We start from the raw sequence: 27,786 nt of genomic DNA on the forward strand, positions 1-27,786 counted from the left end.
TGACACAATGGAAGATTTTTTTTAAAGGAAAAGTTAATAATTAAGAGTTAGCAAAACCCAAAATAACAGAGGAATAAATAACATTGCTTCTTTTTAAAAAATAACAATAACACAGATTTGAAATAAATACTGCTTTCCATTATGTATTTTCTATTGCAATTATGTTTGGAAAATATTAAACATTAGGTTCTAATTTTACACTGGTGTAATTACACTTAGATAATTAACAATATGGATAATGGCCTCATCATTAGGTTTCAGAGTTACCACCCCAGTGAGAGGAAAAAGGCAGTATACAGTTTTTAGAACTATTGGTTCAGCAATCTACAAACTACTCAGAAGCAACATTGCATTGGTTCAAATTTGAGAGGATTTCTTCATAACCATTAGGGCTAGATCCAGTTTCCTTTATTTTTAAATGTAAATGTACAACCCATGGAAACTGTTTGCAGCACCAGAGATGCACAGATGTATGCATTTTCAAAACAATAGAAGACATTTAATCATTTTGTTTTCAGGGCTCAACTGAGATATTGTGCCACAGCCTGAAGTAGAGAATAGTTTGGAGGTGACCTGCCCCATGTGGGAACTCCCGTCAGGAGTATTATGCTAATTGAAGAACAGAGGGAGTGTTGTCACTGTACCACACTTGGAAAGCATGCACTTCCCTCTGTGGAGCCAGGGGTAGGGGGTGATAGAAACTCAGGGACATTGGCCTAATCTATCTGGGAAGTTTAGGACTGGCAGGGTCAAGAATCACCAGACTCAATCAAGCCTTAGGGACTATCTCCAGATTTACACCACTGTAAAATGAAAGCATTTAAGAACATGTCTGATAATGGTCAAAAATCTTTTCCAGTGTTCATGGAATGTGTGCTTTCTCTTGTTCTTAATTTGCATGGATCTGTCACGTGCAGCAGTGCAAACAGCAGCTCTTTAGAACACACTAAGACTATTTTATTAAATAAGAAAGGCAACTTTTAGTCTAAAATTTTATACCATTTTGGCAAATAAAACCTCTAGTATGTATTAAAAGTAAAGCAAATTCACTGTATTCTGTAAATATGCCAGGTTAAAAACAAAAAACCCACATAGTATAGAGAAAAAAATCAAAATTATGTACATCTATTAGAATACACAGTACCCTCTATTATCCATAATGAACTGAAGCATACAATACATGAGCCACCTGCAGAGGTCAGGAAGGGATTCCCTCCCACCCCCATGCATTCTGTTTTGTTTTTGAAATCTCCTTCTTCTGACGCATCAGTGATGTCTACAGTTGGAGCTGGAACATTGGATGGGGCGAGATGGGGGTTCTGAGGTGGCACCAAGCATGCTCTCTCTCAGCTTCTTGGCTGGCTGGTTCTTGCTCACATGCTCCAGGTCTAACTGATCTCCAAATGTGAGGTCAAGAAGGAATTTTCCTCCAGGTCAGATTGGAAGTGATCTGGTTTTTTTTTTCCACCTTCCTCTGCAGCATGTGGGTGCGGTTCACTTGCCAGGATTACTTGGGTCTATCTCACTTAATCAGTTTCCCGCCACTGTGGTGAAAGAGAGAGGGTGGGGGGGGGTCTGGCATTGGTGCACCATGGTCCCCACCTATTCGCTGCCTGGGGCACATAATAATCTTGCCCCTGTGGGTTGTAATACGTTGGTATAATTTCAGTTGTAGGGGTTACTGTGCAGGTGCTGGCTGGCGTTGATATAGAAGAGGTCAGACTAGATGATCTGGTGGTCTTAAATGCTATGACTCTATGTAGGGTGACCATATTTCCCAAAGAGAAAACAGGACACCCCAGCCACTTGCCTGAGGGCCCCCCCATTCTGTTGCCTGGTTGCTGGAACCCTGTTTCTCCCCTCCGATAGGAGGCTGTTGTCTGGTTGCTGCAACTCTATGGGGCCCCCACAGGAGGCTGTTGCCCAGTCACTGGAACCCTGCGGAGCCCCCACATGCTGAAACACTTCTTCTCCCCCAACCCTCCTCCCCCTGTGGGGGGCTGGCATCTCTGCTCGACCCCTCCGCACTACAACCCACTTTTTTGACAAAAATTGGCAGTCCTGTTTGCTTTTGCCAACTGATCATGTCAGGAAGAACAAACTTGACAAATGTCTCCTTTTGGAAAAAAAGGTGTCAGGACAACCAGGACAGAGCCTATAATAGGGCCTGTCCCGCCCAAAATGGGATGTATGGTCACTCTAACTCTATGATGACACAAACCGATACTGCAAACCTTTATGCATGTGAGTAACCTCACACATGTGAGTAGACTCACTGAATGCATCCATATGTTATCCACTTTCACCCAGGACCATAGATGTTAGGATCTTTAGCTTGTATTCTACAGCCAGGCTTCCAGAATACAGAGCTTAATTAGTGCTGTACGTTTTGTTTGCAAACCAAGCTTAAACTCATTGATGATAACACATACACATAAAGTGTTAACTATATTGTTTCGCTGAAAAAAGAAAATTCATACTTCAAAAAAAAATAGCACAGGTAGGCCTATAAACAGATAAAATGATGTTGTAAATCATTTCTATGCCTGGTTCAAAGGAGGTTTTGAAAGCAGAATTATAGAATGAACCCATTTAAATAAGATGGCAAATACTGTGTAGCTGAGACAGATTAATTAACACTGTGTGGATAAAAATATAAATGTCTTCATATAGCAAAATTATAAGCAAGGAGTGTAAATTAAGTGCTGCTGATGTTTTACTAAATACAATAGATGGGTAAACTACCTTGTAAGCTATTTAAGGCAAGCACCACCTTTTTATTGTGTGTGTACACAACGGGGCTGATCTCTAATTAGGGCTTCTAGGAGTTATCCCAAGGCAATACTAATAAATGTAGGTCTGATATATGTTCTACTGATGCACTTGTGGAGGACTTGCATAGAACTAGTCAGAACATCAGCAATATTTAACAGATTTTAAAAGATATGATATGAAACTAAAAAAATATGAGCCAGATCGCTGATGTAAACAGGTATATCTCCAGTGACTTAATTGTTGTTACACTGATTTACACTGAACTCACATGTCTCCAGTGAGTTGTCATTACACAGGCTTACACTAACCTGGCATATCTCCAGAGACTTTGTTGTTGTGAAACTGATTTACACTAACTTGGCATATCTCCAGTGAATGCAATGTAGTTACCCCAATTTACACCAGCTGAGCATCTGGCCTGTATGGTCCTAATAAATATACATAGATCTATATAATTTCACTGCATTCTGTTCCAGTGGAAAAACAAATGAGCATATTGAAAGGAGCACTGATGTATTTTGTCCTGTTTTTTCACAGTTGCAATCTGGTCACCCTACTCCTGTAGTAAAGTGTTCTGAGGTCTACAGATGAAAAGAACTATAGAAGAGGTAGGTATCATTATTATTGTTTCACTGCTAAGCATTTTAGCAGAGAAAACCAACTACTCTGGGTTTGTTAGCTGAGCTTCTCTTGATTATAAATTCTTTTTTCTTTCCTTTCCTTTTTTCAATAACAGACCAACAGTACCTTGCATGAATATTTTATAGATGAATGGATTATAAAGTCAGAAGGGATCACTGTGATCATTCAGTTTGACCTCCTGTATAACTAAAACACACACACACACACACACACACGATGGAACATACTTTTTTATTTTCAAACAACAGAAAAATAAGTCAAGATTTTTTGAGGTTTGTAATATCTGTGTGTAGAAATAAGAGACAAAATTTCTACCTAAAATGTGAGTATGAATTTTCATAAGAAAGCATGATGTATTTCACCTATATAACTAGCTTGGCAGAATGTATAATTTCAACAGACTATATCAATGTTTATTTTTAAGACTTTTCTATTTTTATCAATTTTGCTTTTCACAGTTGCGGGAAATTATGGGAAGGTCAGACAATTATTTAATGACAGAAAATGCTGAAGTTCAAAAAATTAAAGTTTTATGACTGTTAAAACACAAATTTTCAATCTCATAAACAAAATAGAAAAAATAATACACCTCTATCTCGATATAACGCTACCCGATATAACACAAATTCAGATATAGTGCGGTAAAGCAGTGTTCCGGGGGGGGGGGAGGAGGTGGAGCAAAACAAGTTCAATATAACGCGGTTTCACCTATAACACGGTAAGATTTTATGGCTCCCGAGGACAGCGTTATATCAAGGTAGAGGTGTATCATTAAATCAAAGTCTAATAAGTTGTCAAGCAGCATTTTTCTTACTTTGCTTTTCTGTAAATTTCTATTATTGTTGATGGAAATATATTTTCATGTGTGTGTACAGTGAAATTGACATTTACTGACTACCAAAAAAATCAAATCTTTCTAAGCCTACACATAATCTAAGAATTTGTTCCTCATGCTAGCTATATTTGCTCTAATTTTTTCAAGCAAAATATAAATAGCAGTCTCAAAATACATAATGAAAATTTTAAAAATCACAGAATCTTTCGACCTCCTTCCCCCAAAAGTTAAACCTAATTTTAATACCCTCATAGACTCTATGCAATGCTATAGAGTGGTTCTAATCTAAGAGTTTGACATTCATTGAAGCAGAAAATGTAAATGACATGGGGAACACACAATTCTAAAAGAGAGATAAACAACCAGCCAAAATGGAAAACAAGAATATCATCTGTACACCATATTGCACAGGAGTCTATTTAAAGCAGGGATGCAGATATAGTGAGTGCAAGGACATGGGGGAGTGTACTGAGAAAAATTACATCACCTTGCAAACATATGCAGAAACATTGTGAGCTATTTTTAAAAGGGCAACAATTATTATTAATCTTCCATCAGGAAAGCTGCAATTCCTTCCATAAAATGACACCAAAAAGTTAAAATCCATGCTATGGCATCTATTTTCCTTTCATTGTGAGAGCACGATACAGACCCCAATCCTGAGATGGGATCCACATGGGTGGATGCCTTCATTCCATGTGGCGCCCTACTGAAATCCAATTGTAATATGGGGGTCTTAATGTTGAAAGGAGAACTGGAGAAACAAATAGAGATCTTCATTTCCTAGTGGTTAGTTTAAACACAGCTGAACATTTTCATTATGCATAAAATAACTCTCTATGTCCCTACCTAGATTTTGCAAGCATAAATTTCCTGTCAATAAATTCATGCTCACTGAAAATATGCAAACACTCATCTAATCCTGTGCACTACCTCTTTAAAGACATGCAAAGCAAGCACAAGGTTTTGAAAATTTAGCCCTAAGAGTCAAAGTTAAAACCACAAAAGCACAAGGTTAATAGTTAAAGCTGACATTCTGCCCTTTACACTTCCTGTTATATTTACTTACCTCACAGGGGTGTTCTGAGGTTTAATTAGTTGTTTGCAAAACACCTGGAGATTTTCAGGTGATAATATTTTACACATGAATATAGTTGCCATTTCCAATATTTCAAATCACACTCCTTTCGATAAAGTCTGTCATTTCTGCAGTAGACACAACTGAATAGCAGAAGGATACATGTGCAGGCTATACAGTGGGCAGCGCACACACAGGAAGGTTAACAAATGTGCAAGGGCAAAGAGAGGGAAAATTAGCTATATGGAGAGGATCCAAGGCCAGGTTACAGGCCTCCTCAGCGCCACACCTCCCAGTTCTGGGTCTGTCCCTCTCACACCAGCTGGGGTTAAACAAGTAGCACAAGTTGCTAGGTGTGAAGTGTACCCGCAGGGAGTGGGGAAGGATGGATCTTGGTCTGGTCTTTGGATTTCAGAGAAACTCCTGACCCTGTTCAGTGGAAGTAAATCTCCACTCTGCAACAGCCATTGAGGGAAGAGGATTTGGGTAGGGTTACCATATTTCCACAAACAAAAAAGAGGACACAGGGGAGGGAGGGGGAAAGCCCCGCCCTGCCCCATCCACTCCCTCCCACTTCCCACCCCCTGACTGCTCCCCTCAGAACCCCAACCCCCCCTACTTCTTGTCCCCTGACTGCCCCCTGCTGAGAACCCCCCACCCTAACTCCCCCCCCCCCCCCAGGACCCTACCTGTCCCCTGACTGTCCCGACCCTTATCCACTCGCATGGGTGGCAGGGTTGTAGAAATTTTGGTGGTGCCCAGAACCCACCCCCACCTGCCTAAGGCTCTGGGAGGGGGGTTGGGTGGGGGGAGGAGGTCTGGGGTGCAGGTCCTGGGCTGGGGATTAGGGTGCAGGAGGGGTGCAGGGTGCAGGTTCTGGGATAGAGTTTGGGTGCTGGGTGCAGGCTCTGGGCTGGGGCAGGGGGTGGGTGTGCAGGAGGGGTGAGGGGTGCAGGCTCTGGGATGGAGTTTGGGGGTGAGAGGCGGTGCAAAGGGAGGGGGTGCAGGCTTTGGGAGGGAGTTTGAGGGCAGGAGGGGGTGGGTGGGAAGGGGGAGGGGGTTTGGGAAGGAGTTTGGGGATAGGAGGGGATGCAGGGGTGAGGGCTGTGGGTCTGGGGATGAGGGGTTCATGATGCAGGAGGGGGCTCAGGGATGGAGCAGAGGATTAGGGTGTGGGGGGATGAGGGCTGGGGCTGAGGGGTTTGGGGCGTTGGAGAGGCTCAGGGCTAGGGTGGAAGGGCAGGGTAAGGGCAGCCTGTCTTCCCATTAGTGGATGGGGGCACTAGGACCCGGGGGCAGCAGACAGCAGTTGCTGCTGGCTCTGGCAATACACGCCGACAAGGGAGAGGCAGACAGGGAGGAGGGACCCACAGGGGGGGACGTGCGGAGGGGGTGTGGCAGGTGGAGGCTGGGGACCCATCCAACACTCCCCCACTCCCTGACTGCCCCTCCCCCGGACACCTCTTACCATTCTGGCTCCACGTGTTTGCAAAACACGCTGCCCGGTGGGTCGGTTTGTGTGTTACACAGGGCTGCAGACAGAGGGAGGGGGGAGCAGGGGAGGGCTCTGGCTGCTGGAGGCCAATGGGAGTGGGTCAATCGGCCTAGCCGCCCAATCAGCAGCCGCACTCTGCATGGAAGGGAGGGAGGGAGGTGAGGGAGAAAACCCTCCCGGACATTTTAACCTTGTTACCAATTCCTCCCGGACGGCTATTTAGAGACGCAAAAGCCAGACATGTCTGGGGAAATACGGACAGATGGTAACCCTAGATTTGGGGCATGGTTTTGCCATGTCACCTCCTCCTGACTAGCAACTCCATTTAGGGCTTCATGCATTGGGCAGCCAAGTGCATCTGGTGTGACTCTCACTCATTTGGCAGCTGTGTCATGATTTCCCACAGCCCAGCTGAGATGTCACACATCTAGCTGGGCTGCAGGAATGGGCAGCAATTACTGCTGGCAGCTGCCAGCTGGCTGGCAATCACTCTGTCTTTCCCCTCTCTCTGCTCCCCTACTGGATCACAGTGAGGAAGAAGATGAGAGGAACAGCCACAGCCAGTGGGGAGGGCCACAATCCATCTCCTATCACCACCCCTATCTTCCAGACACACAACCCCACAGCCAGCCCTCAGTTTAAACCCAGCTCCTCAAACAACCCCAACCCTCCATTTTATACCCACACTCAGCTTACTCCACACACAGCCCGCCCAACCCCCATCTTACCCTGCAGACGGCCTAACCAGTTCCCACACACAGCTTTCAGTTTCTCCTCAGACAGACACCCCCAACTTCCCACCCAGCTATCTTACAGCTTCTACCATGCATCTAGTCCAAGAACCCAGACTCTCTCCAGCAGTTCCAGCCTTTCTCCACCACCCACCCACCTACCCAGAACCTCCAGACACCCTCCAGCATTTACCCACCCACTTACCTACCCCAGCCAGAACTGCCAAGATTTGTGCACCTCTATGTCCTACCTCTGCCACTGCCTGGGGCTGTTTATGGTCATATGCAAATTGCCATATACAGCAGGCTGGCTCGATGGACTCAAGAACAAGGCAGAAATTATTCTAAGACTACCAGATTCTGCAGACATGAAGGCAATTCTGAGCAGAACAGCCTTGAGCATCTTCTGAGCCATATATGCTTAGTTTACTAACACAGTCAGCACTATGCAGACCCAAAATGGTGTAAGTAGCTCTAGAAGATCAAGCTGGATTGTTTTCTGCCTGAAGGTATCATAAAAAAAATTGCCAGATAAATTCTGGCTCCAGAGTTTTTATTGCTATTGATGTCCATGGAGCATGTATAATGCAGAAAATACACACCTTGATTTTCAGATAAACAGGCTTGGCAGTGGCACACTTACAAAGTGACCCAAAAAAACAAATGACAGGTATCAGAGTAGCAGCCGTGTTAGTCTGTATCCGCAAAAAGAACAGGAGTACTTGTGGCACCTTAGAGACTAACAAATTTATTAGAGCATAAGCTTTCGTGGACTACAGCCCACTTCTTCGGATGCATATAGAATGGAACATATATTGAGGAGATATATATACACACATACAGAGAGCTCTCTGTATATATATATGTTCCATTCTATATGCATCCGAAGAAGTGGGCTGTAGTCCACGAAAGCTTATGCTCTAATAAATTTGTTAGTCTCTAAGGTGCCACAAGTACTCCTGTTCTTTTTGCAAGAAAACAAAGAGTTTAGAAGGGGATTGTTTTGGCTTGCAGACTGTGAAAATTTGGTCTGGAAGTCATTGCTGGTAAATAAATATGTAATACCAAAATATCCTTGTTCTCTAACACCACTTTAAAGGATGTAGTTTTTGGCTTAACTTAAAAGTAATGTAAAGAGTTTAGCATCTAATTTAAGCACCCAAAAGCAAGGAAAATTAGTACTTATGTCTTCATTTTTTATGGCAGTGCACTGTTTCAAATCATTTTGTTTTATTGAGATCTCTATGGAAGTCTATAAGAAAGCATAAGACAAGATGGTGTTTCCACTGAGATCAGAGTACATCACTGTGCAATAAAATGTTATGAAAAAATAGTTCCTGCAAAAGCTCAGTAACTACTTTCTTTTAAAATTTATTTAATTTAAATTTTTTAGTTTGTTTATTTTAACATCTTACAATATAGGAAAATTATCAGGGTTATATAATAGGAATGTAATATCATCATTAAAGGCAATTATAATGAGTCAGCACAGTTCGTAATTCATCTCAGCTGTAGTCCTCGATATATAATTTTTTCCCCTGGAAGTTGTTAATCCTGAAAATAAAATCAGAATTGTGTTTCTAGTCTACACTTGAAGCGCTTTACCAATACAGGTACACTTGTATACTAAACTGGCAAAGCACTCCTAGTATGGACACAGCTTATACCAGCCAGCATAACTGTCGTCTACATGGCAGGCTTTTGCCAGTACAGCTATGTCAGTTAGAGATCACACCTCTTCGCAACCCTGGCCTACATAACTATGCCAGCAAAAGTTTGTAGTGTAGACCAGGCCAGTTGCATTCATGTTCCTCTGTGTATAATGTAAGCAAAATTTGTCTCACTCAACACACTGTATATAAATACACTTCTAAAATGAGCTACCAAATATACAAATATGCAATAAGTCAACTTTGCAAGAAGCTATCATCTTTTACAAGAGTAACACATCTAAGTTATCATTCGTTTTGGTAAAAAGACAACTGAACCCTAAGCAAACCTTATTTCTATTCACTCTCCCCCAAGTTATTTTTTAAAAAAAACAACTCTAATCTTAGCCCTAGTGTAATTCTACTGAAGTCAGTGGAGCGGGACCAGCAATAAATATGGCTCAAAGCTTAATGAAACTAAAAACAGATTCAGAAAGTATTCCTTAACCAAATAGATTAAACATCTAATGTCACCACCAGGTAATACAGTCTTAAATAGACTAAGAGAAACAATTTCATTTGGTACTCTCCAAAGACCATCCAGATTCAAGAAAGACTAAACTGCATGTCAAATTTTAATTTTTTACATTCAATGTTTTACTAAATTGGGAACCCATAAAATTCTACTTTGCTCTCTTCAGACAAATCAACCAACCAAAGTAACAGATTCCTCAACTGAGAGCTGGCCAATTATAGCCAAGAACAATATTTACTGATGAAGTTACAAGCCCATGAAAATCCAGGTTTATAATAATGTTGTTGCTCACAGACCTTAAACAATAGCATCTATAATTGTAATGCTTTTAACTCAAAATTAGGACAGCGCAGATGAGTATAATTTCCAATGTTTAATATAAAACATAATCCCACGTGTGTTTAAAATAAATGTAACATATATATTCTAATAGATTGTTAGTTTATTCTTACATTTCATATTCAAATCGAAGTCACTATCAATGACATAGATGGATGCACTGGTGAGGAAGACAGTGACAAAAAAAAGTTCATATAATTTGATCTAACCTCCTATCTGGAGTCTGAAAAGAATGAATTTTTTTTTTCTGCTCAGCAGTTTCAGTTAATCCTCTGTCCAAACATTTGCCCCAATAAACATCAGATTATTTTTATGTTGGCTATAAACCTGTCAGTTCTCAATAAACAGATATACTCATGGTCATTTTACTTCTGCTGTCAAAGAACTGTCAATATACACACTAACTCTGAAACTAACCCGAACTGAGAAATCCAAATGTACAACCATTAATTAGAGTAGCTGAATAGAAAATTGTTCACGGCATGATAGGATTCAAGAAGCTGTGGCAATAGGCAGCAATTGGAAGATTCCAGCAGAAGTTAGCAAAAGCCCTGAAGTTAATACTCCAGCTTCTCTTTAATAGAAAGCTATGTGACCTTTAATGCTCTGTCAGACGGAGCCCTACTTTAGTAAATCTCAATTAAATTTTATGTTTTGTGGCTCCCGTTTTCTTGTAAGACAAGAAAAAAAGTTCAAGGGATGGATCCTACTTTGAAGATTTTAATTCCCTGTGGGGACAATTTATTTCTACCTAGAAGGCCTCTCATAGATTTTTTTATTTCCACTTTTGTAGTTGTCAGACTATTTTGTGGATGGAAAGAGTCTTGAAGGCCTTTGAAAGTGACAGTGTTCTGCAAATGACTACATTTGAAATGCTTTTTCTGCTACTCTGACTCTTCCTTCTATTTGAGAAGAAGGGTGGAATGATGAAAAGTGAATAGTTAAAGAGACCATGGAGAATGTTTATGATGAGGTAGTGTTCTGTGCAACCATGACATTTCTATTATGATACAGCAGTAGCATAGTAGGGGTAACGTTTCATTAAACAGGCATGGCAGTAAATAAAGATGTAAACACATATTCAGAACGTTGAGCAGCATTTTAGGGACTGACCCTGAAAACACAAATTCTTGGCACAGGGTAGATCGTAACCTTTGAATCTGTCCTGAGTAAGAGATGGTATGCAGCTGCACATTGCGTCAGGAGCAGATCACACAGTTACTCCCTTCCCAGGGCAAAGTTCTTTTATCTCTTTTACATGGTACAGCTTACTTGCCCCTATGGGCACAGGCAGCTACTCTGGCCAGCAATTGGTGAGGTGGTTGGTGGTGTTAAGGATGTGGGGAATGCTGGGTTAGGAGCCCCTGCTCTCCTTCCTATCTCTAGTGTCACAATCTGAGCACAGCCAAGCGAGCAGGGCAGTACGAGGAGCTTACTCTCACTTAATCCTCTGCACAGGCAAGTAAGGGCTGTGCCACTCTAGCTCACAGTGATAATTACTTGTGCAGTCCCATTGGCTTAAATAAGTACTGAGGATGCAAGCATTGTGGCCAGAAGAAAACATTTGTAGAAGAGTAACAGCCGTGTTAGTCTGTATCCGCAAAAAGAAGAACAGGAGTACTTGTGGCACCTTAGAGACTAACAAATTTATTAGAGCATAAGCTTGAAGTGGGCTGTAGTCCACGAAAGCTTATGCTCTAATAAATTTGTTAGTCTCTAAGGTGCCACAAGTACTCCTGTTCTTCTTTTTGTAGAAGCAGGCCCTTAGTAACGACATTTTGTTTACCCTGTTATTCCCTGTTCCACATTTGGTTTATCCACTATGTTTACCTACCTTATGTGTGGTTACATTGTCAAAGAGTATTGGAAAGAAATGCCTTCCTTAATACGAGCAAAACTGAAAAGCAGTAATAAGCACTGGTAAGGACAGTGGCTGGAATACAGAAGTGAAAAAGACAGGTAGAATGACTCACAGGCTTTGGCTACTAAAGCTTGTCACATTTACTTTTTAAAAAGTCATTGAAAATAAGGGGGATTGGTAAAAGGCATGCAGACTGAGCAGCTGAAGAAACTGTACAACTGGCAATGTCAGATCAGTGCTAGATGCAATAAAAGAGGTTCTATAAATACAATGAGAAGAACTGGCTAGCCAAGAAATGGGATTTTTTTTGAATGGGTAGCTCGCATTGCATAAATCAAGCTAATGATTGCACAACACCCACTGTTTGAAGTTCCAATTAATTCTTATTTCGGAAAAAAAATCTCATGTGTCTTAATTACAAAACTTTGGACTTTATACACTTTAGGAGACAATAGAAAAATATAGTACATGCCTTTAAAGGTCAGCCAGTTACAAACATTCATTTGCATGAGTTTTTAATTATTTATTAGTTAATGGAAGTAAAAACATTACCCAATTAAAAAAAATCTGGTAGTATTTACTATTATTTTGGAAACAAAACATAATGAAATTTAGCATATGAAACAATTAAAATGACATTTAAACAAAAAATAAAACCAGGCCACAACATACCTTTTAACTTTATGGTATTTTAATTTTTTAGACTTACAAAGAAATGTGCAATGAGCTAAGCATAGTTTCACCTGCATTCCAAAACCATTTTTTTGGGGTGTTCTCTGCCATTTCTAAAAATACACACTCAGTGCCAAATTCTCAGTTGAACAGCACAAGCAGAGAATTCTAGCCCTTAGTCTTTTGCTGTTTGATCCTACCAATCCACAAACCAAATCTGTACTGAAACCAAGGAAAACCCTTAAAGACTGTACAAACTGGTTATTTATATTTTATTTATGTACACAGCTTCTTTTTTATGAGATGGGCCAGATGGGAAGTACTGTCAACATAGTATTTATTAGCCAGAAAAAAAATCAGCTGCGTACTATGGCATCTGGTCAAGATTTTGTGACCACATATTTCAACATATATTTCAATTATATATGGCAGGATACCATTTTCTCTAAAATCTCAGCTCAGTGATTATTCAGTCAGAATAGCCTTATACGGCAAGAATATAAGGCCAGGAGATCAGATGGTTTAACGATTAGAACAAAACAACTGGGGAGTTCAGATCAGTGTATCTAAACTTGGCTGAGCCACTGTCTTATCATGGGTGAAATTTGCTCCTGTTCAGACAGCCAGTATAAGGCCCATGCACCGTTTAAGTCCCACTTAAGTCTTCAGAATAGGTCCCACGTGAGATTTAAGTGGTGCTTTAGCTTTTCGTTGGCCCACTTCACAGAAGTGAATTTCTCCCTGGATGAACTCAAATATTTTACTCTGGAATGAATCTTTCTCTGTCTCCTCTTTATGATTTCTGTCCCTCATGCTGAGCGAGCATTCTCATAATTCCTCTTTGGGTAGTTGCCTCCAGACTTGGGACTGACAGAGCAGCTCCTATTTCATACATTTTTTTTCTGGGTTATTTGTTGATATCTGTTTATTTTAAGCCAAAATCAAACTGTCTTTTCTCCACCTTCTTCTTTCAGTCTCTTCCCCCTTTAAGCTGGTACTCATGGATAGAGGACTGTCACCATGTGACCTCCTGCCTCCCTCCATGCCCCTGGAAAAACGGAGTAATTACTTTACAGTTTAGCCAGTTCATTAATTACTATAAAGAGCCTCTGTCACAGGGCAGTACATTTATTTTTTGTACATGCTGCTGCTTCAGTTACTTTCGTACAGTTCGTACTCTATAAATTTGCTCCCTCCATATCCTCTTCCATACGTCAGTGCCATAGAACAACTCATAGTATTCATTGTCATCCCTCAGAAATAGCTTCTTCTTTGGGGCACTTAAACTGTTACTTTTATGATCTATCTACATTAGGGGTTTTTTGCACTAGTATATGTCCAGTGCAAAAATCCCTAATGGAGACAGGCTAGTAGACTAATAGTTGAACAGAGCTGTGTGAATAAATGATTTTTTTTGGTTTGTTGGGAACCCTCCCATTCCCCTCTCCCCCAAATCATTTTAGGTTGGCTCAACAGGAAAACATTTCAAAATTTCCAACAAACTGAAAAGTCAAGAACATTTTTGTTTGAGATCAAATTAAATGTTTTGTTTGACCCTATGAGTCTGAGCTTTAACTTAAAAAAAAAAAAACCCTGAAAGAAATTAAGAAACACAAAAATCATTGTTTTGATTTTTCTCGTAATTTTATTTTATAATTTTTAGATTTTTTTTGATGAAACAATTCAGTTAAATCGACATGAATTCATGAAATGTTTCAGGCAACCTGAGTCTGAATTTTTCACAAAAAAAAGTGTCAGCTGAAAAAATTCACCCAGTTCTACTGTTGAAGATTCAGGATGAAATCTTAATTCAACTGAAGTCAATGGTAAAACCCCTTGTTTGTCTAATCATGTAAGATGGGACAAAGGCACCGAGGGGCAGACTTTATGTCTTTGAGTCTTCAATGCCATTTTAAGGCCTGTCTACATTAGAGATATTTGTACTTCAGCTAAAACACGACCATAAGTCGAAACAGTTTAAGTTTTCCAAGGTAGCAACTCTTTGTGAGGAACAGCGCTGAACAATACCAGTTGTTCTATGACACAGCAGAGGAATTACAAAATAACATCTCCAACCTTACCGGGGAATACTAGAAGGGAAACACAAAATGTTCTTTTTCAAGCAAACAATAGGTTGACAAGAACACATGCATGCTTGATGTTGGATGAAAGAAGCCCACACTATAGAAAGTGTTCCATCCCTGTAAAACAATAAATCGCACAATCTTGCCTGGGTCATTTTCAGCTTTTATTAGCTTCTTTAAGGTCAAAAGAAGAATCAGGTGAAATTCATAAAGAAATTTCACTTTTCTGCCTCTGAAAATCACCTTTTGTTTCTGCCAAAATATTAGAGATGAATGTAATCAGTGTTTCACTGATGGCAAGAATTTCTCTCATAGTTTTAGCTGGAACCCACTAGAAACTCCATGCAATGCACTGGTAGATTATAATCTTAATTTAGAACCTTTCCCTGTACAGTACTCATCCTCTACTTCTGCCGACAGGTTTGAACATTAACACTTGAAAACATCAGAAATATTCTGCTCTGACTCCAGATTGAGGTCAACACACTTTCAAAATTAGAAAAATTCTCCACATTTCCTTCCTGTTAACACCACAGAACTCAGATCCCTAATCAGTTCTCTTGAGATAATACCACTATCAAGGTTTTCCCTTATTGTTTGTTATCAGTTAACCCCATCAAAGGACATGCAACAAAGAAGAAAACGCTTGGTAGCAAAAGGCTATGGCAGCCGTATTAGGGATGTAAGTGTTACGGTCAGTTATCTGTGATGTTGCTGATGGGAGAAAGACTAGGAGCAGATCCATTTTGCAGGTTATTGTCCTTCTATTTCATATCAAGACCTAGAGATTTTCGTAAATTTGTTTTTGAAGAGAAGCTGCATCACAGGTATGGTATATAATCTGACTGAGGTAATTTACCACACATTTCCTTGCAAATGGCAATAATATCAGCATTAACTGAGTCGTGTTAATGGGATAAGTAGTCTTTGTGTCTTTGAGAAATGATTGAAAAGTACAATATTTATGTGACGAAAACTCTTCAACAACAAACATGTCTGAGTCTTACTGCTGAAGAGAAACTCCACAAAGATATACATAAAAAACCTCATTCTAAAGAATATTAAACAGGGTTGTTTACTTGAAATTTATGGTAGGGGAAAAGTCTACCTTTTTAATGTAACTTAATTGAAATGAAAATTATTTGTTCCTTTTCCTAATAAAAATAGAACAGGGTGAAGGATTTGTACCTCCAGTAGTATATTCAAGTTCATGTTGTCTCTATTACTTTACACCCCTGGACTGGACAAAACTACCCGATGATAGAAGAGTTAAAAAAAAGGCTCAAATATTGGCTAAATAGGAAATATTCTATTCACTTAATCCCTGAACCTCCAGAGACTCACACACATGCTTAACTGTGTTTTGTCCCACACAACTGTGAGTTACCCCACTAAAATCAAGAAAGACCTCCATTGACTTCCATAGGCTTTGGATCAGACCCAAAAGACATCAAGCCTCCAGTCCTGCATTCATATCACACCCAAATGCCCATTGAATTCAAAATACTGAATTACTGGTGATTTATACCTGATTTATACTTTTTTAAAACAACTAGATGAAGGAATTATACATTATTCATTTTTCTTTCAGAAGGGATAAAGAATAACACTCACACAAATCAGAAAAAACAGAAATCCTGTTATTTTTTGCAAACTCTTGTATGTTTTTTAAAATGTCATATGCCTTATAGGTGTGATGCACAGTAGTTCTTCAACAGGAATCAAAAAGTAACTTAAAACAACATAATCACTGCAGAGGGATTTGCAGTCTTCTATCTCACAAACTTAATGGAAACATTTGTAAAGATTTCTTTACTTAGTAATTGAAAACAACTAGTTCTGCTACTCTGTACTTATATAAAAGCACAATTCTATTTCATCCATAGTAAAGTCAAGTATTGAAAATCCATACATTGTAAAATCAGATTTCTATTGTATTTTCACAGTTCTTGGGGGTAAGCCGGCAAGCTGTATAAAACTGGGATTTGGCTAATTTGAGTCCCCTCTATTATAGGCGAGCATCAATCATGCAGAAGTCCTGTGGCTAATGTATTTAACTTTAAACTTGTGAGTAATCCCACTGAACTCACTGGCATCAGTGAGACTGCTCATGTATTTAAAGTTAAGTACATGCTTAAGTGATCTGTTGGATCAGGGGGGAGGAGCCCTAGAGAAGATCTTAGATGCTCCACAGAATCGAGAAGCTGCTCCTGTGGAGCATTAGTTAGGGCAACTGCTGGCTATCCACCTTGGCTAACTTGAAATGCCAGTTAATCAGAGTTCAGAAATTGGTGCTGCACTGGATTGGTGTTATTATATATTAAATAGAGAGGATTTTAATGGCATAGATTCTAGGCCAAATCAATCACACCTGTATTACACTATTGAATTCAATGAGTCCATACTGGTGTAACAAAGAGCATTAAGAATCCTGCATCTAAATGATGTGTAAAACATTTCAGATTGTGTTTATGATGTCAAATAAAATGTTTGCCAAATTCTGAACACAGGAAAAAGGGTTAATTTGAAAGCAGTGTTCTAATGTCTGGAAAGCTGGGTGATTAGAAACAGTCACATAAAATTGACAAATATAACATATGTATTCTTACCCTTCAGTCCGGAAAATAGTCCTAAAACTGTCCCCCAAGCTCTTGTAACTGGTTGGATCAGTTTTCCCTCTTTGAATCTGGAACCTAAAAAATACAATTTATAACAGCATGTGAAGTTAAGGATTTTAAAAGCCACTTTCGGCTTTCCAATTTCTATATAAAAGGGATTTTAAGGTTTATTGATATATCTTATTCATTATTATAGACTGTTCCTGATATTTATTCTTATTAACACTACTTTCATAGGAGTTATTAAACAAAGGAGAAATACAGCTTTAAAAGTAACTTTTTCGTAGTTCATAGTACTCAGATAGCCAGCACTTTTACAATTTACTCCTCTTTCTTGTTGTGTAAAAAATAAACTGCTAATCATGGGCTTGATCCAAAGTCCATGGAAATTCATAGGAGTCTTTCAATGGTCTTTGAATCAGACCCTGTTTTCAGAAATCTGAAGTAGCATATTGTAATGTGTTTTACCACTGTGAAATGAACCTACCATACAATTTCTTATTTTTAGTGTCTGATCTAACTCCAATTAAAATCATCAGGAGATTCTATTGGAAGTTAGATCAGGCTCCTAATAGTCACTTTTGGACATTTATCACAGAGGTGAACAATATAAAATGCAGCTATCAATATTTTAATGAAGTCACCTTTCTTCTGCTCATATTTTGACACATAATGCAGAGGTTTTCAGCAGCGGGCTGACAATACTTGCAGCACATCAGCCTTAAGAATAACAACAAGATTAGGATTTAAGACTGCAAACATATATGCCAGTATTTACAAGTTCTCGATAAAGGTGGTCAGCATAACTCACTGTGTTAATCTACTGAGTGCTCCAAATGGGGTTACACCCACTTCTCAAAGCTGCCAATAGAGAAAAGGAAAAAGACGCTAGACTATATATTTCCCATCCCGCCCACCCTTTGTTTTAAAAGTGTGTATGCGGGATGGGGGTTGGGGGGGGGGCTCATAATGACATCTTTTTCCAGTTTGAGCCTTGGATATAATGTGCTTTTGTTCACAGTTTGATTACACTTAGAAGTCTTTGGCTACATCCTACACAATAAGGGGACTTTGTAGAGAAAGTTATCATCTAAAACCAAAATGTGCACTCTTTCATAATATCTCATTTTTAAAACTGTAGAGCTGCAAAGATGCTCACTTGAGTAGCCTAGCCGAGTTCCACATCAAGGAAACTTCCACCAGAGTTGGACGAACATAATTTCATGTTAGATTTTTTCAATTACTATCCAGTATAAAACAACACATACACAAATGTTAGTAATCTCAGTTCAGAATAGCATTGTTTGTGGCAATCTACAGACTGCCATTATAACTCATGTAACATCAACCCTGTGCATTAAATAACGCCTGCTTCAAAGAATCATCCAGACATTAATTATTAGAATCAAATACTGCTGAAAGTCCTAAGCAAAAGACAAAACAAGCACGTTTACCTTTTTACTTATGTTCTTCACACATAGTATACATTAGTGTTTTAGATAGGTACCGGACCTTCAGTGCTCCAACATACTTAAGAAGAAGCCAACATAATGGCTTCTTATTCTGATTAGACGCCATCAGATTCAAATAATAGTACAATTTTAGTTAAATGATATTAAATAGCAATTTTCTCTTCCATCTTAACTGGATTCAGCAGGATCAAAAAAGGTTTTTACATTTCAGGAAAAGGCATTCTTAGTTTTGCCTATCAGTGTTTCCTAAGCTGTTTGCAGTAACAAATCTAAGCATTTTCTTCACTCTGGGAGACAAATTTCCAGTGATGTAATATAATTCTTTGGGCAATTATGAAGGCAAACCCACACCTCTTTTGAATGCATTTAGAAGGAAACATTGGATCGCTCCATAGTCCTAAGAAAAGCAGTTCAGGCACATGTGGGATCTCCATCTGAGGTAACCTCTTTTATTAGTGAGAGAACTTGCTGCCAAGTTGGCAAAGTAGAGACTGCTGTTCTAGAGGTTTACACTCATATGAGAGTTGATGCATAACATTTTGTCTGAAAAGAACCCTTGGGAAGGTTAATAGCTGAAAATGCCTCAATGGCATCGCACAAAGTCCAACAGTAATAACAGCAACGGAATGTTGTAAGTTGTTACATTATACTAGCCAAGAAATCAAGACTGAAAAAAAATCTTAGCACACACAGACATGTAGGATTTATACTAATATTAGTATGTTTAAGCCTTGATCATTTATACCTCAAAGTTTAAATTCAAAAGTGATGGGCTCCATTTGTTGTAAAAAGAAACCTTTTAAAAATCACTAATAATTGAAAGAAATTGTAGACTAGTATTTACATAAAAAGACAGTCCTATACCATAAAACTTTTTTCAAAAGTTTTAAGACTTTTGTCCTAAGCAGAAATTTAGAATAAAGGTGATTGTTTCTAAAATACTCCGGGAAAAACTTAGGCCCCTATCCTGTAAATACTTATGCATGTGCTACCTGTACACATACAAATTATTCAACAAGACTACTCATGTGCATAAATTTAAGCACATGCGTATGTATTTGCTGGATTGGGGCCTTAATCCTGGGCTACCCCAATAGAGATAATATGTAGTAAAATTATTTTACTTTAGCTTTATCCTATAGCCTGCTGTACTGTATATTTCTTAATACTTAATATTTCTGCTCGTAAAATGCAGAGACAGAATGAGCACTTTAATAAAATAGTTAATTTATTTGTATCGGTTTATGGGGTAAAAGGATAACTTCTTACTAAAAATGTTAAATACTATTTTTTACATTTATTTCAATTTATTTTTTAAAGGGAGAGAAGATCTTAGTATTAAGCAAGTCCATTTGTAACACTGACACAAACAACATATTCCTTCCTTTAGGGTTTTTGGATCCATTCCTTCCCTAGTAAATCTTTTTAATAGCTTTAACAGCAATCCTAAAATACATGCCAATTATGTGCTCTAATCTAGATCTGTGAACTGGGTTATTTGATTTGGAATCGCTTGCCTCAATAAAAAAAGGTTTAACTTTTTAATGGACTAGCTAACTGATCACCCATACTTGTTATAAGGAGCTAGAGGAAGAACTGACAAGATGTTTATTTGTTTTGCTGGGGGGAGGAGCAGCAGTCACAGCAGCACCCTGTAGCAGTACTAGTAATAATAAAGAAGGGTGAAAGCATTCACTTCAAAAACAACCTGGTCTGTTTTAAATTATTGACTAGGGGATTGAGTACAACCTGGAGATACACAATGGTTTTTTTCTGCTTCAAATCTATTTCTCTCTGAAAATGGTATTAACCAAATGCTCATATTCAAGTGAATTTCTTGCATTTTTGAAAGCAGGAGGACTGTATCTTATACATTAGTGGCCTTGTGAGAATTACAGAAGCTAACCCGCCTGACTAAATAGAAAGCATCACGCATTTCTGGTCTGGTTAAGATTCTGAAGTCTAAGAAGCAAAACCTGCAACTAAACATTTTTCAGAGACAGAGTGAAAGGACACTAACAAGATAAGGCCACAGTCCTGTTCTAGGGCTCCACATGGGCACCTGGATCTGCCCATGCAGAGCCCTTCGAAGCACCGGGGCTTAAGAGTGCATTAACAACGTTGCCACACAACAAGAAGCAATAGACAGTGGATACTGCAACAAGGTGCAAGTTTATTGAACGTATCACTAGAAAAAGGTTCAAACAATTGACATTTTCCTCAACTGTAACCTCTTCTCCACCAGCTTTGCTGATTCTCCAGTCTGTTCAAAATGCTGCAGCAATAATCACCTCCCTTTCCCTCCCAAGTTTACCACAAGACTCCCTGATGTTTGTAAGAGGAGGCAGTAGCCACTGTCCTCAATCCACCCCAGAAGATTACAAAAACGGAGAGATTCCCAAGCTAGCGGAGGACAAGAGCCTGAAAACGGAGAGGAAAGGATGGGTCCAAGAAGGGTTATAGTTTCAGGTGGAAGCCATGTAAAAATGGCCATTTTAAATGCTTTTCTTTTTGAGATTTTTGGTGTTTATTCAAAACCTAAACTCCAAGCTGTAAACTTCTGTGATCCAAAATCAAAGAAGCTACAATTAAATGACTCACATTTGTGCAGCTGTACAACTGCCATTTGTAGGACAAATAATCCCAGGTCCTTCTCACCTTGACATCATGAAAGGGGTAATCTATATGGACAGAAACTGCCCTGGTATGACTCCTCTAATGTGTAAGGCACAAATAAACTCCTCTTCAACATGAAGGATGCTCATTTTCTTTTGCCATCTCTGTCAGCCATTTCCCATTAATAATCATTATATAATTCAATGAAGCAGTTTCTGTGCAATACCCTCTTACATAGGGTGATCATATGTCCCTAAAAATCACACATTTGTTTCCACGGTCTGTCCTACTGTCCTTGCTGGTTTTACAAAATCCAGTGTTTTCTCCCAGTTTTTGTTCCCATGATGCTTCCCAGTGACTCCTCCCTCTGCAAAAGTCCGCAAGCAGTCTTATCTTGCATGCAGTGAAATCCACAGGATGGTGGGGAATAGGGTGACCAGATTACATGAACAAAATATCGGGACACATGGGGGGGCAGGTCCGGAGCGCCGCCGAAGCAAAACAAAAAAAAAGAAAAGCCCAGAGCCAGAATATCGGGACAAATGGCATCCTGACCATACACCCATCGGGACGCAGGACAAACGACTGAATATCGGGATAGTCTCGATTTTATGGGATGTCTGGTCACCCTAGTGGGGAAAGAGAGGCTGAGGTGTTACTTGGCTGAGGAGAAGAGATAGCTTGTATTCTCTCCCTCCTATAAGTTGTCAATTCTACTATCTCTCACCAAGATAGTCTTCTGGGTGCCTGACAGCATAGGTACCTTAGGGTTTTTTTTTTTTTTGCTTGCAAAGTCTGTTCACCCAGCTCTTACTAACCCTCCCCCATTTGATGCCAAGTGCCATGTAAGGCTTTCTGTGGTCACCCACTCTGGCCCTGAAAGGGTTACAGCCAGCCCTGGGAGACGACTGGGGCTGCGAGCCAAATGGGGAAGGCAGCCCCAGAGGACTGGGGCTGCTAGGCTGATGGGGAAGGCAGCCACAGCTGGGGCCATGCCCCAATCAGGCCACAGCTGGCCCTATAAAAGGCTGTGGGCCAGGAGCTCAGGCAGTCTCTCTCTAGCTGTGGAGAGAGATGGGCCTGGCTGCTTGGGACCTCAGCAGGGTACCTAGAGTGGAGCAGGGCTGGGGAAAGGTCAGAGGAGCTGGGGAGCTCCAGGCTAGAAATCCCCCAGGCCGCAGGCCTTGGTAAAGGCCGGGAAGGATACTGGGGTTGTGGAGGTGCAGCCCAGGGTAGGCAAAGGCAGCAGGTCCAATCCCCCCTTGCCGATGAGTGGTATAGACTGCAGTCTGTCCCAGTGAGCAGGGGCTAGATGGTGACTGGCAGTAGCCACTGAGCCAAGGTGGGGGTAGAGGGTTGGGGTTTCCCCTGGGTGTGGAGACCCAGAGAGGGGGGGAGGCAACACCCAAGGTAAAGGGGCACTGGGGTCCGGGAGGGACATGGGGGCCTGAGGCAAGCGGGATACTGGCTGGCAGAGGGTGCTCCAAGGCTGGAAAAGTAATTCCCCGGATGACCAGCAGGAGGTGCCGTGCCGGTGAGTCGCCACATTGCTACACTTTCTCATAGCCTCATGGACTTTAAGGAGAGAAAGAACCATCATGATCATCTAATATGACTTCCTTGCACATTTCAAGTGACAAAACCTCACCCACCCACTCTTGTAATAGACCTGTAACCTCCAGCTGAGTTAGTGAAGTCTCAAAACACGATTTAAAGACTTCAGGTTATAGAGAATCCATCATTTACACTAGTTGAAACCTGCAAGTGACTCATGTCCCATGCTGCATAGGAAGGTGAACCCTCCCTCCCCCAGGATCTCTGCCAATTTGATCCGGGGGAAAATTCCTTCTGGATGCCAAATATGGCAATCAGTTAGACCCTGAGCATGTGGGCAAGACCCACCATCCAGACATCTAGGAAAGAATTATCTGTAGAAACTCAGCACCCTCTCCATCTAGTGCCACATCGCCGGCTGTTGGAGATATTTGTCACAAGCTTTTCAATCCATATTAAAATTGCTATAATTTCCTTATAATCAAAAAGGGGTAAAACAGTACTTGATATCTGTATTTAAATATACTGTCAGCAACCAACCCTAGTCCGCACAGCACAGACTCATGGGGTCAATCCTGACTCCATTAAACTCAATAGAAGTTTTGCCCATTGTCTTCAATGAGACCAGAATTTCACCCATGAATTCCAGAGATTCTTGGTGCTCAGTATCATGCTGCCAAAACACCAGTTCTGCTGCTGAGTAGATCAGAGGGAAAGAAAAATGTGTGCTTTCTCTCTCTCAAGAAAAAATAGCATTTGGACCATATTCATGATCTTTGTTAATAAGTGAGTCTTCTGTCTCCCCTTTAACTTACACACCCTTATTACGTCTAACTGAGATGACAATTGCACCATGCAATTTTAAGATGTAAATCAAATCCTTGATATTTCCTTCCCTGATTGCAAGGTAGTGAAAGCACTTATATGCATAATGTAAATATATAACTTTGGGTACTCAGTCAATTTAGATGATATTACTGCTGGATGAAAAATTATTTGGCATAGTAACAAAAGCAAATTAAATCTTCTGGGCAATGTAAATTCTAAAAAAGCTTTTAAACTTGTATAGCTTTCTGAAATGTAAGATCAACAACTAGAACTTATACTTTAATTAATTTCCTGTGATTCCAGACATACCTAATTGCAGTTGCTCCTATAAGCATAACTAGATTTGGATAATCTGAGGCTATATTTTTAGCAGTTTACATGCTTATATTCAACTATAACTGGATCACAATTTAAATAGCTATCAAATTTGTTAACTTAAACATTTACTCTGGTGCCATTTGTTAGTGCTGTATATGAATGCAGATTTGCACAGCTACTATACATGCTGCATATGGCATTACTAGTGCTTAAATTTCATGTGAAACCTGATATTATAAAATGGACCTTGATAAGGTAATTTATTCTGCTATTTGGCACAAGTTCTTCAGGTTGTTTATATTACTTATGGGATAATAACTAAATTGAGAGTATAATTCTGCCGTTTATTTTAACAGTAAATCCTTCAATTCACACAAGCTGTTGAACAAATGAACATTACATTTCAGAACAAAAACCTAATTATTTTAAGCCATAGATATAAATTATGCCAATATATGCGGTTATATTTTAAGTATTATAGTACTGCAATGATGATATTTTAAGTACAAGGCTATAAAGAAACATAGCAGAACAGTAACATTATAGAAACAGGCAAAGGGCAGAATTTTTTTTAAAACCATATTGCATTTTAGACCTAGATTTACTTTTGACTCTCTACAGAGCTGTCTCAGTTTTCTCTACTGTAAATTACTTGCTTCACAAATGATAAATTATTAGTACAGATAGACAAATACTGCAAAAAAGTGTATTCCAACATTCATTTGAATAAAAACTTCATTTACTTTGATTGGATTCATAATCCCTCTTATTTACTTTCTGTGACATTTGGAGGAGCAAATATTTGTTTGTGGAAAGGCAAATTTTTTGTTATGTACACAAATATGTATTTGTAGGAGTATTCACAATGGACATACTTGCATAGCTATCTTGAAAGCTCTATGCGGGTTTGGGAATCACCTAATTTGGAAGATGAATTCTATGCAGATTAGGTGACCAATCACAGAGTGTGAATAGCAAATTACAAATACAGTAGTGAATACACATAGTAGAGTTCACAACCAATCCACAGACGGAAGTATTTCTTGTCAATGAATAATTTCAAAAATGAACAAATTCTTAAAAAGCAAAGTGGGTTCAGAGATAAATTAACTCCCATTTCAGTCCAATAATCTGTAGTTCCCTGTGAATAGTTCACCCAGTTCCAGTCATGAGAGTGAGATTACAGAACATTTTTTTTATGCTAAACAAGTTGATCCCACTTCATTGTAACCTTTTTGTATTATTACACTTCTTGGAGTTTTTGTCTCACATCAGTTGCTCAGCAGTTTGAGTAGTATTGCATGGTAACTATCACCAACTGGTGTGCATATGTTTTTTATCTGGGCAGAGAGAAGTATGCGAAGATATGTACTAGGGGAAAGGCCAGTGAGATGAAGGAAAAGTAGCAGTCATATTCTTGGGTAAAAGATATTGTAAAAGTTAGGTGAGTTACAAACAACTTAAAAGAGAGAACTGCCCCATATGGTGTTCAGGGTAGATGGGAGGATAGAAGAGGTTAGGCTGGGGAGTAGCAGCACACTTAATGCTTTTGTTTTTCCCTTTGCTTTGAACAGCCAGCTAGGACTGGTAGTAACTACATGACCTGGCAAAAAGATTTATAAATCTAAGTCACAACACCCAGCCCCAGTTCAGATCTTCTCATGTTCAATAAAAAATGGACAGTGATAGGTGGCATGGATCTGGCAGAATTCTGGATGGTAAAAAAGGGGCAGGAGGATTGCCTCAGACCTATCAGGAGTGGAAGGATTCTTCCTGGAAAACAGGAAGGGTGATCTAATTAAAGCCCAGGACTGGGACTCAAGAGGTTCTATTCCCGCCTCTGCCATGGACTTCCTGTGTAGCCTTGGGCAATCCAATCAATGTGTCTTGATTTCCCTATTTGCAAAGCACACATAATGCTTTCTTTCCACACAGGAGTGTATTGTGGCCTGATAAATACTCTGAGAGACCCATATGGAAGGTACTAGAGACATGTAAAGTATAAATGCAAACAATACAAGTAAACAATTGCCATTATTACATTCTCTTGCTGGGACCTGAGTGAAACGCACAGTGGCCGGTCCCAATGCAGAAAACAAGTTAAGAGGCTGAAGAAGAAGAAAAAGAAGAAGACGCAGTTCCTGTAAAGTGGCAAAAATTTAACAATATATCAGGATAAAACCAAGCACAATTAGGTCTCCTCCGAAGTAACAAAAAAAGATTTAGAACTTGTATTCTGTTACTAGAGCATTCTGCAGAGGCTTGATATACCATCAGGAGGTTTCACTGAACTACTGTGTATTGTAAGTTTTGCATATACATGCTTGAATATGTGCCTGCATATTTGAGGAAAAGAACATCTTAAGACATCTGAATCTGCCCTGGAATGTGTGTGGAGTTAGTCAAACCACAAACTTTGTCTCAGATTTCAAAACAAGGGCACAGAGATTCCTCTTTTATTTTCAGACTGTAAGAGAATTGTGAAATCAATGCCCAACAGTCACTTTGCATGGTGTTCGTCAATAAAGGAGGCAGCTTCTTGTATTGTTGTATATTGCACAGGAATTTTTAGCTTTATGGCTGAGTGGGAGTGCTCCATCAGTAAACTACTCATCACTAGGACAGATGTACTAACTCAAAGGCAACATAATAACCAGCCCAAACATTCTCCCATCCTACATCTAAATTCATGGATAAGAAGACCACCTCCAACCCACGATTCAGTTTCCCCCAAACCCATGTCCCATTCCAGTCCCAATCCATTGCTGCTCCCTCCCCACACATTTACATGATAGCCTACTTGGTTGGACTCCACTGCACTTAGTGCTCTCTGGCTATTTACACCCTACCTCTGATGGAAATAGAGTAGGAGTAGGGCAGGGGAGAGAAATGGATTGCCCGGTGAATGAGAAAACAAGAGGGGGAGAGCTTTCTACAACTGAATAAGCAGCATTTTTTAAAATACAAACTAGCCCTCCAAACATTTTGTAATTTGCCCTTTACTAGTGAAGATGCTTCAAATAATGAAGGAGGAAGACAAAGCAAGTAAAACAATTAGAAAGTGATTTTTCTTTGCATTGTCCGCAATATGTCAACGCAAGAAAAAAAATGTAGGTGAAGCCAGACAGCACTCATACCTGACAAGGGAGAAAAATATACTTGTGCTTAATACACTGGAAGAAACATTCAAGGACACCTCATTCTTCGGTAAAGACTGTCCCCATAGTGCTACTAAGATTGAGTGCAGTTTAAGTTATTAGAGCTTCCAAGGTCTGGCTCTAACTTGTGCATACAATTAAAAAAAAAAAAATTTGTCTGAGAGAAATTTATCCCTGTGCAGAGAAGCAGAAAAGGCCTCTGCACCATCAAACTCCTTTTCTGAAGTTTTAAGTGGTTCAGCGGTGCTTTGAGTTGGCTCTCTGCAGAGGGGTGAATTTCACCCTTTGTAATTAGGTGCAATAATCTTATTCAGGAAGGTTCCTCATCCCTTTTATATTCCCCATTCCTTTTAAAAACACCTTTTTTTTATTCTTTGTGTTCCAGCTGAGAAGTCTACTAGTCAGTGAAAAATCCAGGTGGGAGAAGGAAACCAGCACTAACATTTCTTGTCCAAATTATGATAAATCAGATCAATTACTTTGCTCTTGTTCCTTCCCAGTTGAAGGGCCGTGAGGAGACACCTGT

General features: G+C 39.7%; 1 protein-coding gene across 4 annotated transcripts in view; it reads right to left on the minus strand.

The window, feature by feature from the left end:
- SLC25A21 (solute carrier family 25 member 21) overlaps window positions 1–27,786 on the minus strand; it is a 369,737-nt gene that overhangs the window by 65,686 nt on the left and 276,265 nt on the right. For 2 of the 4 annotated variants that reach the window (XM_054025833.1, XM_054025831.1), the window contains one exon: window positions 17,306–17,389. The exons of the other annotated variants lie outside the window; for them this stretch is intronic. In XM_054025833.1, the coding sequence (XP_053881808.1) occupies window positions 17,306–17,389 (84 nt within the window). The remainder of the gene's footprint in view (window positions 1–17,305; window positions 17,390–27,786) is intronic. 4 annotated transcript variants of the gene reach the window in all.

Source organism: Malaclemys terrapin, chromosome 4 (assembly GCF_027887155.1).
Source record: "Malaclemys terrapin pileata isolate rMalTer1 chromosome 4, rMalTer1.hap1, whole genome shotgun sequence".
Lineage (NCBI taxonomy): Eukaryota > Metazoa > Chordata > Testudines > Emydidae > Malaclemys > Malaclemys terrapin.